Source organism: Mastacembelus armatus, chromosome 23 (genome assembly GCF_900324485.2).
Source record: "Mastacembelus armatus chromosome 23, fMasArm1.2, whole genome shotgun sequence".
Lineage (NCBI taxonomy): Eukaryota > Metazoa > Chordata > Actinopteri > Synbranchiformes > Mastacembelidae > Mastacembelus > Mastacembelus armatus.
This window is the reverse complement of record NC_046655.1, coordinates 13,509,314-13,525,395: the sequence shown is the minus strand read 5'-3', so window position 1 is coordinate 13,525,395 and position 16,082 is coordinate 13,509,314. Positions and strand designations below refer to the sequence as shown.

General features: G+C 44.7%; 3 protein-coding genes across 6 annotated transcripts in view; 1 reads left to right on the top strand and 2 right to left on the bottom strand.

Annotated features, from left to right (window-relative positions):
• Positions 1-604: 604 nt before the first annotated feature.
• Positions 605-15,461, bottom strand: LOC113141950 (UPF0577 protein KIAA1324-like). 4 transcript variants are annotated; one of them, XM_026326630.1, is made up of 22 exons: positions 15,331-15,461; positions 8,132-8,252; positions 7,860-8,049; positions 7,569-7,716; positions 7,385-7,474; positions 7,198-7,303; positions 6,902-7,051; positions 6,660-6,748; positions 6,195-6,375; positions 5,282-5,410; positions 5,091-5,181; positions 4,822-4,924; positions 4,521-4,658; positions 4,154-4,426; positions 3,484-3,657; positions 2,863-3,052; positions 2,684-2,780; positions 2,501-2,602; positions 2,150-2,276; positions 1,835-2,013; positions 1,355-1,517; positions 605-1,057 (listed from the first exon to the last, which is right to left on the bottom strand). In XM_026326630.1, the coding sequence occupies exons 1-22, from the start codon at positions 15,370-15,372 to the stop codon at positions 986-988; spliced, it is 2,955 nt and encodes a 984-aa protein (XP_026182415.1). In that variant the 5' UTR covers positions 15,373-15,461; the 3' UTR covers positions 605-985. The 4 variants fall into 4 exon arrangements, with proteins under 4 accessions (XP_026182415.1, XP_026182417.1, XP_026182414.1 ...); XM_026326632.1 differs by lacking the exon at positions 15,331-15,461 and adding an exon at positions 12,703-12,790; XM_026326629.1 differs by lacking the exon at positions 15,331-15,461 and adding an exon at positions 10,843-10,947.
• Positions 11,639-15,168, top strand: klhl42 (kelch-like family, member 42). Its single transcript, XM_026326633.1, has 3 exons — positions 11,639-12,812; positions 12,927-13,120; positions 13,393-15,168. The coding sequence occupies exons 1-3, from the start codon at positions 12,049-12,051 to the stop codon at positions 13,845-13,847; spliced, it is 1,413 nt and encodes a 470-aa protein (XP_026182418.1). The 5' UTR covers positions 11,639-12,048; the 3' UTR covers positions 13,848-15,168.
• itfg2 (integrin alpha FG-GAP repeat containing 2) overlaps positions 15,403-16,082 on the bottom strand; it is a 32,984-nt gene continuing 32,304 nt past the window's right edge. Inside the window, exon 12 of the mRNA XM_026326634.1 lies at positions 15,403-15,515. Within this exon, the coding sequence (XP_026182419.1) occupies positions 15,412-15,515 (104 nt within the window). The 3' untranslated portion in view covers positions 15,403-15,411. The remainder of the gene's footprint in view (positions 15,516-16,082) is intronic.

Sequence of the window (16,082 nt, the reverse complement as noted above, 5' to 3'; positions counted from 1 at the left end):
TATGACCCTCTTTCCATCACTGTTTTCTCCCTTCACTTTGTGCTTGTGTGCAGACTCTGGTCTGTCAGAGGCTCCTGGAAGATGCTGTTCTCCTGGATCACATACAACAAACAACTGCTGTGTACAAAAATCTGTTGATTTATTCTGTGGAAATAACGTTTCCTCTCTTTTCTGTCTAAGAACACTTGTCCCGTCGAGGCAAATTTGTGATATTGGGGTTTACAAATACAATTGGACTGGACCTGAATTCTCACAGACCCCAGGGACCCTGTGCTTATTGTACATCAGTGTTTTGATTAACTTATCATATGTTAGCTGCACCACAAAAGCACATTTTATGTTTTAAATTTGTAGCCGACAGTGGAAAGACAACAGGAGGAGGGTGATGGATGACCTTAATTATGTGGCCATGTTTTGAAGATGAGCCAAAATCAACTATGAAGACCACAGAGTGTTTTTCTAAATATGCGTTTTACCAGATTAAAAGAGACCAAATGACAGAAAACTAAAACCCTGACATGCAGCCTGCTGTTAGACTCTACTTACAGGGAGGGTCATGTCATCTCCTGTAAAAATGCTTCCTACCTGCCACACACGACTTGCATGTGAACTCCCAAAGCCAAACAGGACTTTAATAAAGGTTCCTCATAATGACACTGATATAAATACATGACCTGGAACAGAATGAACCAAACAGAATACAAATACAAACAAATAAAAATACAAAATATACAAAAAACATTAAAAGCGTGTTTCTCTTGCAGTTGCCACCCACGAGCATCCATGGCACTGAAGCAGGAGAGTTTCCTGTGCTCTAAGGAGTAAAAGCCAGCAGCCAGTTTCTGCCAGCTGGAAACTGGGGTCTGTATTGGTGCCCCCCCTCCCTCCTACAATGAAGAGGGGTCAAAGGACACAAAGGAGGTAGACAGTGACACTATCACCCACTGTCCCTCCATTAAATCTGTTTCTCTCTGTTGGCGTCTGCTCATCCCAGGGCCCATCGATCAGGCTGGGATGAGTTCAGCTGCACAGACTCACTGCTCTCTCGATCCTCGTGCTGAAAGACACAGATGTTAAAGACGTTATTTGGGAAGTCAATTACTACACTCACGTAACATGTTTGACAGCTGGAGCCCTAAAGCAGCATCTACTTTCTTACTGACGTATTCCAGTTCCAGTATTCACATTTTATTGATGCCTCATTGTTCTAAAAGCTGATACATCTGTTCACATAAGTGAGGACGTTTCATATTTAATGAAAGTTCCTCCAGAACGTGGTGGGATACTGGCTTCATTAAACTTGTCTTACTGAAAGAATCTCAGTGAAAGAGTTTAAAATAAAGTTTATACTCACCTTGTTTGTGATGGCCCGGAGCTTCCCCAACAGGGAGGGTTTCTGGGCGTAGACCACATCGTCATCAGGCTCCTCTCCTTCAGCCAGAGCACAGCTGTCTGCAGCTGGCAGCTCGCACTCCTTGTTGGCAGACATCACCAGGCGGGAGTACTTGTACTCCAGCCTGACCACAGAGCACAAGGAAACCAACATAAACACAACACTTTGTTTTTAATCAGATTCCTTATGATGCTAGGACTGTGCTGTTTGGCTCAGCTGTCTGGAGAAAACCTGATCCCTGCTGGTCTCAGGGAATATTATTGTTGTGTGAACACCTCACTGAAGTTAAAATTAAAATGTTCTTGGTTAGTTGAGTCACTGACAAACAGCTGCTAAAGACCAGACCTTGACCGTTAACTAACAATTCCAGGTAACCTTAATGACTATGTTGCTCTGGACTGAGATTGATGGTTTTGTGTCCAACTGGCAGCTGCCTCTAACCTCTTGTTTTTCTTCCAGAAGTAGCAGGTGAGGGAGATGAGCAGCACGGCCACGAAGGCTCCGCCGCCAAGCCCGACCTTCAGCCACAGAGCGATAGCCTCACAGGGGGAGGATCTCCTGGGAGGCAAAGCGACTCCTTTGGTGCACAACTTTGGTTCATTCCACACATGCAGAGTTTCCTGCAGAGGGAGGGAAGTTCTGTATAAGTAGATTTTAAATACTGTGATTTGTGCCCGCAGTCATTTGTCTTATCGGACATACAAGCAGCTCTGAGACAAACCATGTCATTAGAGTGTTGACGTGTGTGTGTGGTACCTGGACACCTCCCTTGCACGCTCCCTCTATCTGGTGGTAGTTGTCCTCGGTGCAGCGTGGACAGGCGGCGGCACTTTCCCACAGGAAATGAAAGCTGCATCCATCACATGTTCCTGCAGGACAGGAGCTGCACAAACACACACAAATTATTTCACACATTTTCTTCTCATGATCTAATTTCTCATGTTCCAAACACTAATAATAAAAACATCAGGCACTTTTCTCTCACTTTGGGTTGTCTTATTGTTTATTGTTTTCTGAAGCCTCCACATATATGTATATTTTCATTTATTTTGACACATGCATTGACTAATCTGACCAAAGTACTAGGTAATGATGGTCATCACGTACCTGGGCACAGACAGTTCACCTCGTTCAGACTTCTCTGGGTTACAGCGAACGGTGATGACTGAGCTCCGGCCCTGATCACATGAGGCTGTGGCCTGGGTTGACCTGACAGAAAAACAGGAACATTGTCAGGACTGACATGGGACAAAAACATGTAGCACTTTTCCTGTGTCTTTCATGTTGTACCTATAGAAGAAGTTGATGTCTGGAACATCCTTTGTGTTTTTGGGGAAAAGATCTGGTTTAGCGTTCACACCATTCAGGATGGAGTCGACTGTTGCTCCTGAAAAAAATAAAAACAGAGACAGACGTGTTAAAACCAATATTACCAGCTGAGGATAGTGGCACGTTAACAAGCATCATACCGAGGAAAGTGTCTGCGAGGCTGATGGACTGGGAGGAAATGGCCATCCTGAAACCCCGCCCATCTGCCGGTATGATGGTTGATTGGCAGACGAAGCTGTCCACTGAGTTGACAAACTGAGCCGAGTCGTTCTGGTCGTCTTTGCTGGACACATCTGTGACGTTGTCTGTGCACACAGCAGCTCTCTGCCCCTGTGGCAGACGTGTACATGCAAACAGGATGAAAATGATCCGTCAGTTGCTACGGTTACGCACTTATTTCCCTGCAGCTTTTTAGCATTTCATCAGTCGGAGAGAGAGACATGATAAGGATGTTTCTCCTAAAACGGCACAGATGAATGTGTAGGGGATTAGAGCTGTTGCTGATGGGAGAGTTGAGTGTGGGGGCGGCTCTGGATCAGGAGGTAGAGCAGGTCGACCATGAACCAGTGGTTCGATCCTTGGCTTCCCTGGTCCACAGGCCGAAGTGTTCTTGGGCAAGACACTGAACCCCAAGTTGCCCCCGGTGAATGTGTGAGTGTTTGTGTGAGTGAGTGGGTGAATGGACAAATAGTGTAAAAGCACTTTGGGTACACTTGAGTGTAGAAAAGCCCTTTACCAGTATAGGACCATTTACCATTTACCTCGTGGCCGCACAGGCTGATGTTGAACAGGTGAAGGTACTTTGTGCCTTTGGAGGTGAAACTGGGCCCGATGGTGAGTGAGGCCACTTCGCTCAGATTGCTAAGGTCAAAGGTCAGGGTCCGGTTGTTGAGTGTGTGGGAGAAGGAGCAGTCGCTGTAGCAGCGGGAGTGTTCCTGAAATAAAAGTAAAAATATGAAATCTCAACCACCAGCTGCAAATTACAACATACACCATGATGCAATAACAATAATGCATTAATCTGTTTTAGAAGTGCAGGAGCCATTTTAGTGTTAGAGCTGCAGGAAGGTTTTAATAGGTTAATCACTGCAAATCAATCCTTCAGTGACTCGTGACCTGAAACAGGATTTTTATAAACCGTATATGGCATCTGACACCACATGTCTATGCCCAAACCCTCATGCAAACTGAAAACAAGTCAAGCTTTGATACAAAAGAAGTATGTTTGTGTTTTGTTTTAAAATTACTGGAGAAAATATAAGAAACCAATGAAATAAACATTAATATATAAGCCTGAGTAAATGATAGTAGCCCCTTATGGACTCCCAAACCCACTGACTTAAACTAACGATGTATGATGATGTATCAAAGCACTTTAAGGATAAAATGAACATCAAATGACCCCCTGTCCTAACCCAGACGACTCCCCACCTTGTTGCTAATGCTTCCAGGTCCACATGAAACACATGCTTCCTGGCCGTAGGTGTGTCGCCCTGCCAGGTGCGTGTTGGGCGGGCATTCCTGGCATCGGTTGGTGTCTCTGTCGATGTAAAAACCAGCCGGGCAGGGAACGCAGGCGGAGCCAGCCCGCTGGGAGTTCTGAGGAACCAGAGCGCAGGCCCGACAGGCTGAGGCCGTCCCATCCAGGACATTGGTCACAGTGATGGAGTACAGCTTCACCATGTCACTGACATAACGGCGCACCTACACACAGGAAATGAACCGGTCGTCCAGTAGTCGTCGGGATATTGGACTCATTGGACTCATAGTACCATTCACTTTGTATGTTTTCACTCACGTCTAGAGCGTGGTTAGTCCTCTGGAAGGCCCATGTGTAAGTGACAGAGGCGTTCCTGGTCATGCTGTGTGAGTACGACTGTTTCCCTTTACTGCCTTCCCAGGACTCCACCACTGTGGTGCTCTTCCTGTTCACATCCTGCAGGGGGCGTCAGTGAAACAAAGAGATGGTAAAATGGGTGTTACATTACTGGACAGCTCCACTCAGAACAATGCAATAAACCTCAGTGACACAACAGGACTGTTCTGGCTTGGTGGGGAATTAGTCACAGTTTAGTCAAAACACACAATCAAACACACACCATCATGAAGTAGAGCTCACAGTCAGCAGAACAGATGGTCTCGAACACAAAGGTTATCCGGCCAAACTCAGTGGTGGTCATACCAGAAAGTGAAGCTGGGACTCTGCCACAAAAACACAGACACAAGTAAACAAATATGGATGCAATTTTTTTTCTCTGTTAAAACAGCTAAGACGTGATGAGATCTCTTGATTTTCTCTTTCTGTGGTGTTTCAGCTTGGAAATAGAAAATAGAACTGTGTGTACACAGATTTCACAGGTTTACTTACTTGAAGCCAGGTACATGCAGGCTGAGGATAAGATAATCATTATCTGAACTGCCTGCCCCACTGCGAATGTGGTCCCCTGCCACCTCCCATCCTAAACAGACATGATGCTCTCACATTACACTGCATTAATTCAGGATTACAGATCTGTGCATGTGGGATGTTATTTGATCACAAAACTATTATGTTCTCACCGTTCATGTCGTCACATTTGGAGTTGCCCACATTGAAACAGGAGGTCTTCATATTGAGAGGCAGCACGTTCCACCATTTATACGTATATCCTAAGACTGGCTCTGTACCTGCAGGGCACTCAGTACACACTAGTATGTACACGCACACACACACACACACACACACACACACACACACACACACACACACACACACACACACACACACACACACACACACACACACACACACAAAGGCTTTACTTAGATACGACAATGATGGTTTGTGTACACATTTGCACAATAACCACCTATCCAGGAGTTCACTCTCCAGCTGGGTCACCTCTTTAGAACAAATCTAATTCAGGGCAGCTCATTAATGGATGTGACCAGAGGGAGAGGCCTTTAGGGATAAACGATGATTAAACAGGGAGAGTAAAAGGAATCCAGGACTTTGAATAGAGAACATTGAAGATAAAACAGTCTTCAGTGCTGTATGATAGAACAGGTGTTATATAGAGCTGGCTCGATGCATTGGCCAACAAAATTAAACTGCAACTATTTTCATACCTGATTAATAGTTTAAGAAATGAACCTTACTGCATTTAACTTTTTAACTTTTGTTTTACTTTACCTGTGATAGTGAACGGAATATCTTTGGGGTTTACACTGTCGGATGAATACAAGACCTGAGGACAGTTTCCATATTTATTTTATATCATAAGTATTAAAAACACAATATAAAAACCAGCTTTTTAGAACTAATGCAGGTGCACATCTAACACCTTCATCTGTGTGGGACTGTGTGAACATGAAGAAACAGACAAGAGTAAGGTGAGAAAACTAATTTAAAAGCTCCAGTTCTACCTCACTCAGCCCCAGTGCCTTGGTAACACAACACATAGCAGATGTGGACAGATGTGAGCAGGTTTACCATAGGTGCCGTCAGAGTGGGTTCCTGGAGGGCAGGGCAAACAGGTGGAGTCGTTGCTGTTGTAGTAGCCAGGGTTGCAGGGAGGGCAGGGCTCTCTCTGCCCAGTTGCAGGTAGCTCCACAGCCCCAGTGACATTCTCCACACAAATCTTTGGCTCCACCCAACGATACAACACCTGCGTCTGCAGCCGACACAGCCAAAGAGTTAATATTACCACAGGGTAGAGAGACTTTTACTGTGCTCATAATCTAAATGTTAATGCTGATGGTTTTAGAGATAAGTGAAAATAGAAAGTGGAGCTTAAAATACACAAAAACAGTCTAACAGTTTGGCTTTATTAAACTTGTTAATTAATCTTTATGAACCAATGAGAAAGAGAATGTGTTTGTCCTTGTCTTGGTAAGAAGATGGTGTGTGTGTGTGTGTGTGTGTGTGTGAAATGTGAGATATGTGGATGCTGCTGACCTTCCCTTCGCTGTCGCAGGCTGTGTGGATCTGGAAGTAATCCTTCTCTGAGCACGGCGGCCGCACTTTACATTCTGCCCAGCCCTCGTCTGAGACAACAATTTTACAATTATAAAATACACCGATGTTTAAAAATCTAATTTGAGGCCCTGTAGCTAAAAAGTAAATGTACTTTTGCTTTTATAGCTCAGTGCAGGTACTGAGACAACATGTTTGTGGATGTGCTGTTTCTGTGCACGTACGTGAATAGTGGTGTTCAGGGCAGCGTGTGCAGGACGTCGCCCCCTTTATGGAGAAGCTGTTGCTGGGACAGGGCTGGCAGGATGAAGAGCCGGGGGTCGAGCTGAACCAGCCAGGCCGGCATGGAAAACACTCCGATGTGTAGGCCACACCTGGACACAAAAAAGCCATTTTATTCTTTAGAACGATGATTATTCCAGTGTGTGGATTTTTCCCTAAACTATGTAAATCTACTGCAACTATGAAAGAGTGTAGCTCAGCTCATCAAAGTGTTTCAGTGCATGTTTTAGTGCTTTACCTTCAATTTGGATGTTCTTGAGCAGCACAGGTTTCACCACCTTCCCTCCCACCAGGATTCCAGTTGTTCTCCAGTACAGGATGTTCATCCCAGACTTCAGATTCACCTTAAAGCACAAACACACACAGTGAAGGGCACACGAAGCATAATCCATTCTCTACCAACACAGACAGAATCAGACACTTACTGTGTGTGTGTCCCATTCTCCATTATTGGTGACTTTAATCCACTTCTGGTCGTCAGCCTGGGCCATTTCCTGACACTGCTCATTCTGGACCTGAACACAATCAAACATTTTCTGTCTTTCAGTTTTGAGCTTTTCTATGTATGAGAACATGAGATTTCTGTGGGTTCCAGTTCCAGGTTCTTACATAGAACTCAAAGAAGATGTTGTTGTCGGGGTACTGGTATGTGAAGGAGACAGAGCCCTGTTTCTCCAGGTGGACGGCGTAAACCAAAGACACTGTACACTCATCGCGGTTTGACTCCAGATACACACCCTGAGGCGTCCACGACGAGCTGCAACAACAAAACACACACTGTAACACATCAAAAAGCAATAATGGGTGTGTACTGTGTCTCTGGCTGTAATTTAACACATCAGTTACACCATTTCCTATTTATTTCTCGACTGTGTGTCAGAGCTTGATGGTCTGAGTCACCTGTTACAGGTCTGAATGTCCTCTCCATTCGGACCAGGGTCCAGGAAGCTGGCCAGGTTGGTGAAGCCTGCAGGGATGGTGTCCCATTGGTCAAAACGAAGACCACTGCCCAGAGAATAGGAGCCCGCCACACATGGTGTGCACTGCTGCGAGGACATCTCTAAAAACTTTCCAGCTGCACAGGAGAAAGCTGTGAAAACAGGGGGACAAGAGAGTTATATTGACATGTGAGTACACACACACACACACACACACATATGGGCAGTACTCACAGCAGTCTGTTCCTCTGGTTGGAGGTGGGAGGTCTGAGCAGGAGCCTGGACTGAGCGGGATGGCGACCCTCCATCGTGACCCTGTGCTGTCACACTCTGTGTACTGGTAGTAGTAGTCTGTCTGCAGAACACACACACACACACACACACACACACACACACACACACACACACACACACAAATGCAAAGATCAATACACCATCACCTTCCTGTGGTTTTAGTCCCACCCCACAGGACAGTGGCTGACTTTTGTCCAAATATCTGCTGATGACAAATGAATGGCTTCCTTTTGACTTCTGCTGTGATTGGTGCTTATTGATAATTAACAACTAATATCATGCTAACATGCTAAATAAATCAATCACACACATTACAGCTCCTAAACATGTTGAGAGTACAGCCTCACAGAGATGTCTCTAAGACTCCTTATGTCAGTGTCTACCACCCAGGACATGAATGTTTCATCACCTTCACCACAGACATAACAAATCCCCCACAGTGACACTGCATCTCCAGTCTAACCCTGACAACCAGTTCTTCTGGACACACATGGATGATTTCATATGAAAACAAAAGCTGCTCATGTAAATGGGAACACTGGAGGAACTGGGGGAGGGGTGATTTCAGGGTCAAAATGTCGGCTGGCCCTGGTCACCACAGTAACAACCGCCGATGCACTAATGGTCCTCTGTGCTGTCGCTTCTTCCCAGGGACATTATGCTCAGAAGTGAAATCCATTCAGCAGACCATGTTGTCCAAAAGCTTCACTCCGGTGTCCTTGTCGCAGTCAGCCTGTGTTCTGTTTCACTTTCTGACTGACATTCAGACTTAGCTGATGTTTGCTGGACTGTTCACATTCAGTGTTTTCTGGTCCACAACCGTCAACAAAATGCGTAGTTCATCCAGGGGTGCATGCAACTGTATGGACAGCTGAGTTTGGTCTGAGCTTTCAGAGTGTTTATCCAGTGATGGTCTAAATGCAGATTCAGACACTTCCCACGCTGACATGAAGAAAATCAGTGGCTGCATTTGGGTAATGTTTCCAGATATTTTAAGTCACCTTTTGGCCTTCAGTCAAACATATCAGTTCCCTGCAGTGTCAGACCAAATGGACTCATCTATTCATCTCTCCTGGTGTCTACATGATCCTACAAGCTCCCGATTTAAAGGTTGGCTTGTCATTGCGCTGAATTTATCCCCAATCCCTTCTCTCTGCTTCCCATCAGTCTCCATGACAACCAGTGTGAGTCACCCAGGATGCCAGAGAATCACATTAGCCTGAATCCTTTTTTATCAGCCTTACCTTTCCCCCCAGTTCCAACGTACTAGAACAGACGCCAAACCTCTGTCTGTTTACTCAGAAAGAGCCAGCAGGTGAATCTCAGCACAGGTTGCCATTCTACATGTTAATGAGGTGGTCATGGAAATCCATGATCTGTATGTTGGGAGTATGTGTGCTGGGGGGGGGGGGGGGGGGGGGGGGACTGCATGAATGGCTGTGGTTGTTGCTGCAGAGAGGTGATTAGTCATTTAAAAGAGCTCAGGCTTATCTGCACTGCGCGCACACACACGCACACACACACACACACACACACAGAATCTAAAAACCATCTCTTTCCCCATACACACATTGCAGGTCAATATTATGACTGTTTCAATTTAATTAGCTGCTACTGAGATGCTGGTGCTTTGCTGCAGCCTGTGTGCTCTGCTGATTCTCCTGCCCAGCTACACAGCAGGTTCGGGGGAGGAAATCTGGAGATATGCCAGTGGGAGGCTTCGGACCTCAGAGCTGTATTGAAACTATAAAACAAGCTCTGCTTGCAGATTTTGCTGCTTTGATTTTGCAGGAATCGTATATAATGTAAAAGTGATTAATGCTGAAATTTAAATATGCAAAGTTCTTTGTAAGTTGCTGTTTAACAAACACCAGATAAAATAAAGTACATTTATAAAATATTAGAGGCACATGCATGTCAAAATGCCACTGGGCACCATTTCCTAATGCTTCAGAGATTAACTTTAGGGCTGTCAAGCTGGTGAAAAATGATATTTTTGTATTTTTGCCTGGCTTTTATTTCATTACAGGGAAACCCCTCCAATAGACTGTTGGATTATTTCTCTCCTAGAAAACTGCTGCAGGACCTCTGGACCAGTCTGTTTACAGGTTGGCCTACAAAGCCCTGCAGAAACCTGAACCTGGACTTTTATTTGGTGTACTTTAAACACGCAACCAATGATGCCGCAAAAACTGCTTTCGCTGCGGTGCTTGCACCCTGTGCACATCTCGGTTTTCTCGGCTCCCCTGCGCGTAATCCCGGTCTGGCTGGCCGGCAGAGGCAGCTCAGGGAAAGGATGCAAGCCAGCAGACGGTGTCATCTCGTTATGGAGCGTGTTTACAGCCAACATAAGCCGATCAGCAGCGCGAGGAGGATCGTGTGTTCTCGCATAGATCCAGGCAGGAACCGTGTTTCTGCTGTGCATTAGCAGAGGACCTTTCGGATCTAATCTGGATGTTGGTTCCTGCATGTAGAGCCATTTTCTTGGCTTGGTCACCGCATTAAAATAAAGAAGTAAATTATCCACTTGATGATAAGAAAATACATAAACACTCAGATGCTGCCTTAAAAACCAACACAGACGACGTCCGTGTTCTGAAATTGCCTGAGGTTATGAAGAATAACAATAACAGACAGTAAAGCGCACTCACTTCATCGCACGGCCGCAGGTCTCTGGCGGATACTGATGATGTGTGAGCGCTGATGAGGAGTAAGATGCAGCGGGGGAGCCAGGAGGCCCGCACCTGCTCCCGCATCCTCAGCTCGGATCACGAGCAGCCGACTGTCCGCTGCCTGGACCCAGAAACATGAAACAGCGGCCTGTTTCAGGGGAGACGGTTTGTGCGGTGTCCCTGTCATTCATGCGCCCGTCCGTCTGGCTCCTCCACCCCCACCACTGTCAAACCACGCTCCGTTTAATCATGACGTTTCGGGCCCACGATTTCAAAATAAAACGGACCTGTTTCCGAGAGTAAAGATTTACTTCCAATATTTTATTGACATTCCAATTCAATTCTCAATATTAATCATTATTCGTTTCAATTAGGATATTTTTAAGGCTTTTGTGAAGTGTAGACTATTATTTAAAAAGATCATTTTTATGCAAAAGAATTTCACAACTTTTATTTAGGCTATATTTGTAACGTAGCGTAGGTATATTAGCTGAATTTGGGTCAGGACAATTATTCATATAGGAACTGTTAATGTTCATGTTATTGATTTCTTAATTTTTTTAAAATTTCATTACTTTTTTTATTTTTTCCACACATGTCGATGTCACACTGCATTAAATTTGTATTATTTTATATTGTGAATCAAACTATGTCGTTTAATGTTGAAATATAATCGGAAGGAACTATTCGTTCATGTGACCGGTAGGTGGCAGCAGCAGCAGCTTTGCTAAAAAAAAAGAAGAAGAAAAGAAGAATAAAACGCGGATGTGACGCAAGAGCCGAATCAAAACAGTCGAAATGTGACAGCTCGGCATCGTCCAGCAAAAGGACAATAAAATGCAACGGAAAGGGTTTTTTTTCCAGTGTCAGAAATAAGTGATACTATTTAGCCACCATCTTTGGAGACTGGAGCTACGTTTTATCGAGCTGTCGAGAAATGTTAACCCGAGGAAAGAGCTGTTTTGATTAGTTGATACAGCGGCTGCTCCGGCTAGCTGGTTAGCTTTCCCGGCTAAAGAAAGTTGCTCCATGGCGATCTCCGGGCTGAACATGACCATATATAGACCGGCCACAGAGCTCCCTCGCCGGTGAAATGTAAACCGTGGCTCGCTTAGAAGGCTGACAAGGGACAGACAAAAACAAAACGCAGGCTGGGACAGAAAACACTAGCGTGCTGGCTTCACCATGTCATCTGAGCAGGTTATTGCCATCGTCGTGGATGACAAAATCTACGAGGTGAATAAAAACAAGCTGATAGAAAAGAGCGACTATTTCCGCGCACTGTACAGCTCAGGTATGAGGGAGTCCACCGAGGACTCTGTGCAGCTGCAGGGGCTCAGTGTCCCTGGCTTGGAGCTGGTCCTGGAGTTCATCAACACCTCCAAGGTTCAGGTTGTCAATGAGACTCTGGAGGACCTGATTGAGACCGCCTCCTTCCTCCAGGTCACCTCCATCCTCAAGCTCCTTACCACGGAGATCCGGCTGGACAACTGTGTGGAGCTGTACAGCCTCTCTGAGGTTTATGGGACTCATGAACTGCGTAATGCTTGCCTTAAATACATGAGCTGCTACTATCACCCCATGCTGAGGCGGCCCGAGTTCAGCAGCCTGCCCTCTGCTGTTAGAGACCAAGTCAGGGAGATGCGCATGAAAGGCACTGCCACCCTGGTAGCCATCGGAGACTTCACCTGTCTGTCCCTGGATGTGCCTGATCAGGATGAACACTGGTCCATGCTGAGGTATGGAGAAGTGGAGCAGCGCTGGAAACCACTGGCAAACAACTTGCCCCCAGACATGATCAACGTCAGAGGATATGGATCAGCAGTCCTGGATAACTACCTGTTCATAGTCGGTGGATACAGGATGACCAGTCAGGAGATCTCTGCTGTGCACTGCTACAACCCTTGTAGGAACGAATGGAACCAGGTGGCTCCGCTCAACCAGAAAAGGTCAGTCCAGATCTACAGTACGGCGCAAAGGTTTTAGGCTTTAAAAGATCTGCTTTTTAGCCAACAAATAATGTTGCACATGCACATGTTTTACCTGCCTGTCCTCTTTTTCAGGTCCAACTTCAAACTGATGGCAGCACAGGGAAAGCTCTACGCTGTGGGAGGCCAATGTCTGGGAACGGTGGAGTGTTACAGCCCAGAGCAGGACTGGTGGACCTGTGTGTCCTCAATGCCTGACCCACTGGCTGAGTTCTCTGCCTGTGAGTGCCAGGGAATGATTTATGTCATGGGTGGATACACGGCAAGAGGTTTGTACAAGTCGGTTGTTAATTTTTCAAGCCACTGTCACAAATGGTTCAGATCCTTGTTCCAAGATGATACATGAGGACATTTAGTTTTGTCCAGCCAACAGAAAGTTATTGAATTTGCACAAAACAAACACTGATAAGTTGCAAATTCTCATATAAGAGAAGCTGGAAATAGTATCAATAATGAAAATTATGTGCAGCCCTAACTGAAAAAGAAACAAGTCACTGAATTGTTGCCTCTTTGAGTTTAACATGTTTTTCCTGTGTCTCAGATAGGAACACAAATGTCCTCTGCTACTGCCCCACATCAGACACATGGACGGTCTTCCGATCCTGTTCTGTTCACATCCGCAAGCAACAGATGCTCTCGGTTGAGGACACCATCTACCTGGTGGGCGGCTACACCCATGAGCTAGAGGTGGGTCGGAGGCAGCGGCGTCCTAGCCAGACAGAGGACGTTCTGACTGTGCAGTCCTACAATGTCACAACAGGGGAGTGGATTCAGCTAAAGGAGAACACATCCAAGTCAGGCCTGAACCTGACCTGCACACTGCACAACGACGGCATCTACATCATGAGCCGGGATGTCAGCATGCCCACCAGCCTGGAGCACCGCGTCTTTCTCAAATACAACATCTTCTCTGACGCCTGGGAAGCCTTCAGACGCTTCCCTGCTCTGGGACAGAACATGCTGCTCTGTTCGCTTTACCTCCCCAATGTGCTCTGAGTGAGAAAGACTTCAGTAAACACTAACAGATAGTGGAGCCTGTGCAGCATTAATATAGGCCAGTGTGTGGCTTGCTTGTTCTTGCATAGAATGGAAACTATATGGGAACAGTGTCTGGTTACGTGACCTCTGTGCCTAGAAAAACAAAAGGCAAAAGAACGCACTACATTGTACGCACTGCTGTGGATGCAAGCACAACAGCTACAATAACAAGTATCAAAGTGATGAAGCGCCATGGCCTATAGGTCAACAGTATTGTAACAGCCAGCCCCTGTTTGTGCTTCTCATGTGTTAGCACTGACGTAATCCTGAAAAATAATTAACCAGCAATATTTAAAAAACTCAGAATTGATTCTGTTCAGAATCCTCACAAAGACTCATCATTTTGGATGAAAAGTGAATAATGAAAATATTTTTCACCAGTTCCCAAATTGAACTGGTCTAGTATTGATTTAGATTAAGGAACTGGTAAAGTTAATAACCTTGTTTCATGCAGCAGACTGAATATATTTTCATGTTTTGGAAATGGCTCCAGAACAGTAATGAGTGTGCTTTAGAGACTTTCTGGGATCTACAGACATTGCAGGGAAATGATTTTTCAGGGTAACTGACTAATAGTACTGTGACTTATGAGAGGCACGAAGTGTGGCTACCTGACAGCATGCTTTTCAATCTATTGGTCACATATTTCCTAATGTTTACACTCCAAACTTGGCACTGGCGCTCGTGTTTATCCATAATTCACTATAAACCTTAAAATATCTTAAACACATTTCCCAACTTTATGCACTGTACATAGCAGATATTCATGAAAATGGCTTTGGTTTTACACTGCCAGTTTTATGGGAATTAGAAATTCCTTGATCCCCTTGTTTGGGATGTGAAGTGGCTCAGCGGGAGCTTCATGTGTTGTATGTACATTTGCATACGTCTTATTTTCCAGACAACACTAAGCAAAGCATAAAGCGCAATTCCATGAAATGAACGATGCACATGTGCCTTCTGCAAACTCGGTTAAAAGGAACTTGATATTAAAAAAAAGCACAAAATGCAAGACTTTGTTACATTGCCAGCAAATAACCAAAGCTGCTGTGTTTATTCTCTGATTTTGTTTTCATTAAGGTACTTCTCAGTTCCTCAACTGAATAATGGGTGTGCAGATTTGAAAAAAAACGAGCCTCAAAGCAACATTTACTTTACTGAACCTCTTGAAGTTTTGGTTAAATGCAGCACTCCAGTTGTTTGTTTTGGTGGATTTCAGCTTGTATCTGCTTTACTTACTTGGAAATTTAGGTCATGATAATAAAGATGATGTTCAGGGGTCTGTTTGGATGTCCTGTGTTTGAAATGACTTTAGAAAACTTGAGCATATGGTTATTACTCTGTACTCTGCTTCTTTAGTGTTATTTTTATTCACAATTTCCAAATCAACTGAGTGGACGGGCTTTTTATAACATGAATGATCTGTGATGTGACATCTTACCAAAATATCTGCCTTGTTATGATCCCATGTGTCCTGGAACATGACTGTGAAGTAAGTCAGTCCTCTTTAGGTCACTCTGCTTCATTCCTTCCCATGATAACTTGGCACAAACAACCCAAACGTTCTGAATTGGTGCTCCTCAGACCTCTGGGGGATGCCAGCTGGTCCTCCATATTGTGGTGCCCCTGTAAAGAGTTGCAGAGGTTATACTCAACAGAGACATGACTTGTACAAGAAGGTTAGGTGGAAGGGAGTACAATTGTTCTGTAGTAGAGTTTTGGTTCTAAAGACAAACAGGTTTACAAGTTCCCTTTCTGTTGCTGGTCCTTGCTGACCCAAACTTCCCCCTGACACAGAAAAAGTAGTAAAAGGTTTTATCAGACAAGTCAAAAACATAACAGAGTAAATCGATTAATAATATTGTTAAAGTATTCAAATGGAAGGTACAAACAAATGAAAAAAAATCCTGTACCACTACAAATGATGAAAAAAAGTGTGAGAGGCCACTGGAGCTTAAGTTAAACCTTTTCCACTCCCACCAAGTTTGATCGACATCTCCCACATTTTGACTTATAGCAGGAAACTTTCTACCATTTTCTATTAACAATATCCAGCAGGTGGCAGCACATGTTTTTAAAACATCAAATATCTCAGCAGCAGAACAATATTTTCCACTTCACCTTCACAAGGACTTCCTCCTACAAATAAATACTATACATCTTAAAACACACTCTAATATTTCTTTTGATATC

Excerpts from the sequence above, each read along its gene's own strand:
- LOC113141950 (XM_026326629.1), bottom strand. The coding sequence starts at position 10,947 with ATGCGGGAGCAGGTGCGGGCCTCCTGGCTCCCCCGCTGCATCTTACTC. Across the intron at positions 8,253-10,842 it reads ACCTGCGGCCGTGCGATGAA|ACAGACTACTACTACCAGTA; the intron begins GTGAGTGCGCTT and ends TGTGTTCTGCAG. Across the intron at positions 6,376-6,659 it reads CCTGCGACAGCGAAGGGAAG|ACGCAGGTGTTGTATCGTTG; the intron begins GTCAGCAGCATC and ends TGTCGGCTGCAG.
- klhl42 (XM_026326633.1), top strand. The coding sequence starts at position 12,049 with ATGTCATCTGAGCAGGTTATTGCCATCGTCGTGGATGACAAAATCTAC. Across the intron at positions 12,813-12,926 it reads GCTCCGCTCAACCAGAAAAG|GTCCAACTTCAAACTGATGG; the intron begins GTCAGTCCAGAT and ends CCTCTTTTTCAG. Across the intron at positions 13,121-13,392 it reads GGGTGGATACACGGCAAGAG|ATAGGAACACAAATGTCCTC; the intron begins GTTTGTACAAGT and ends CCTGTGTCTCAG.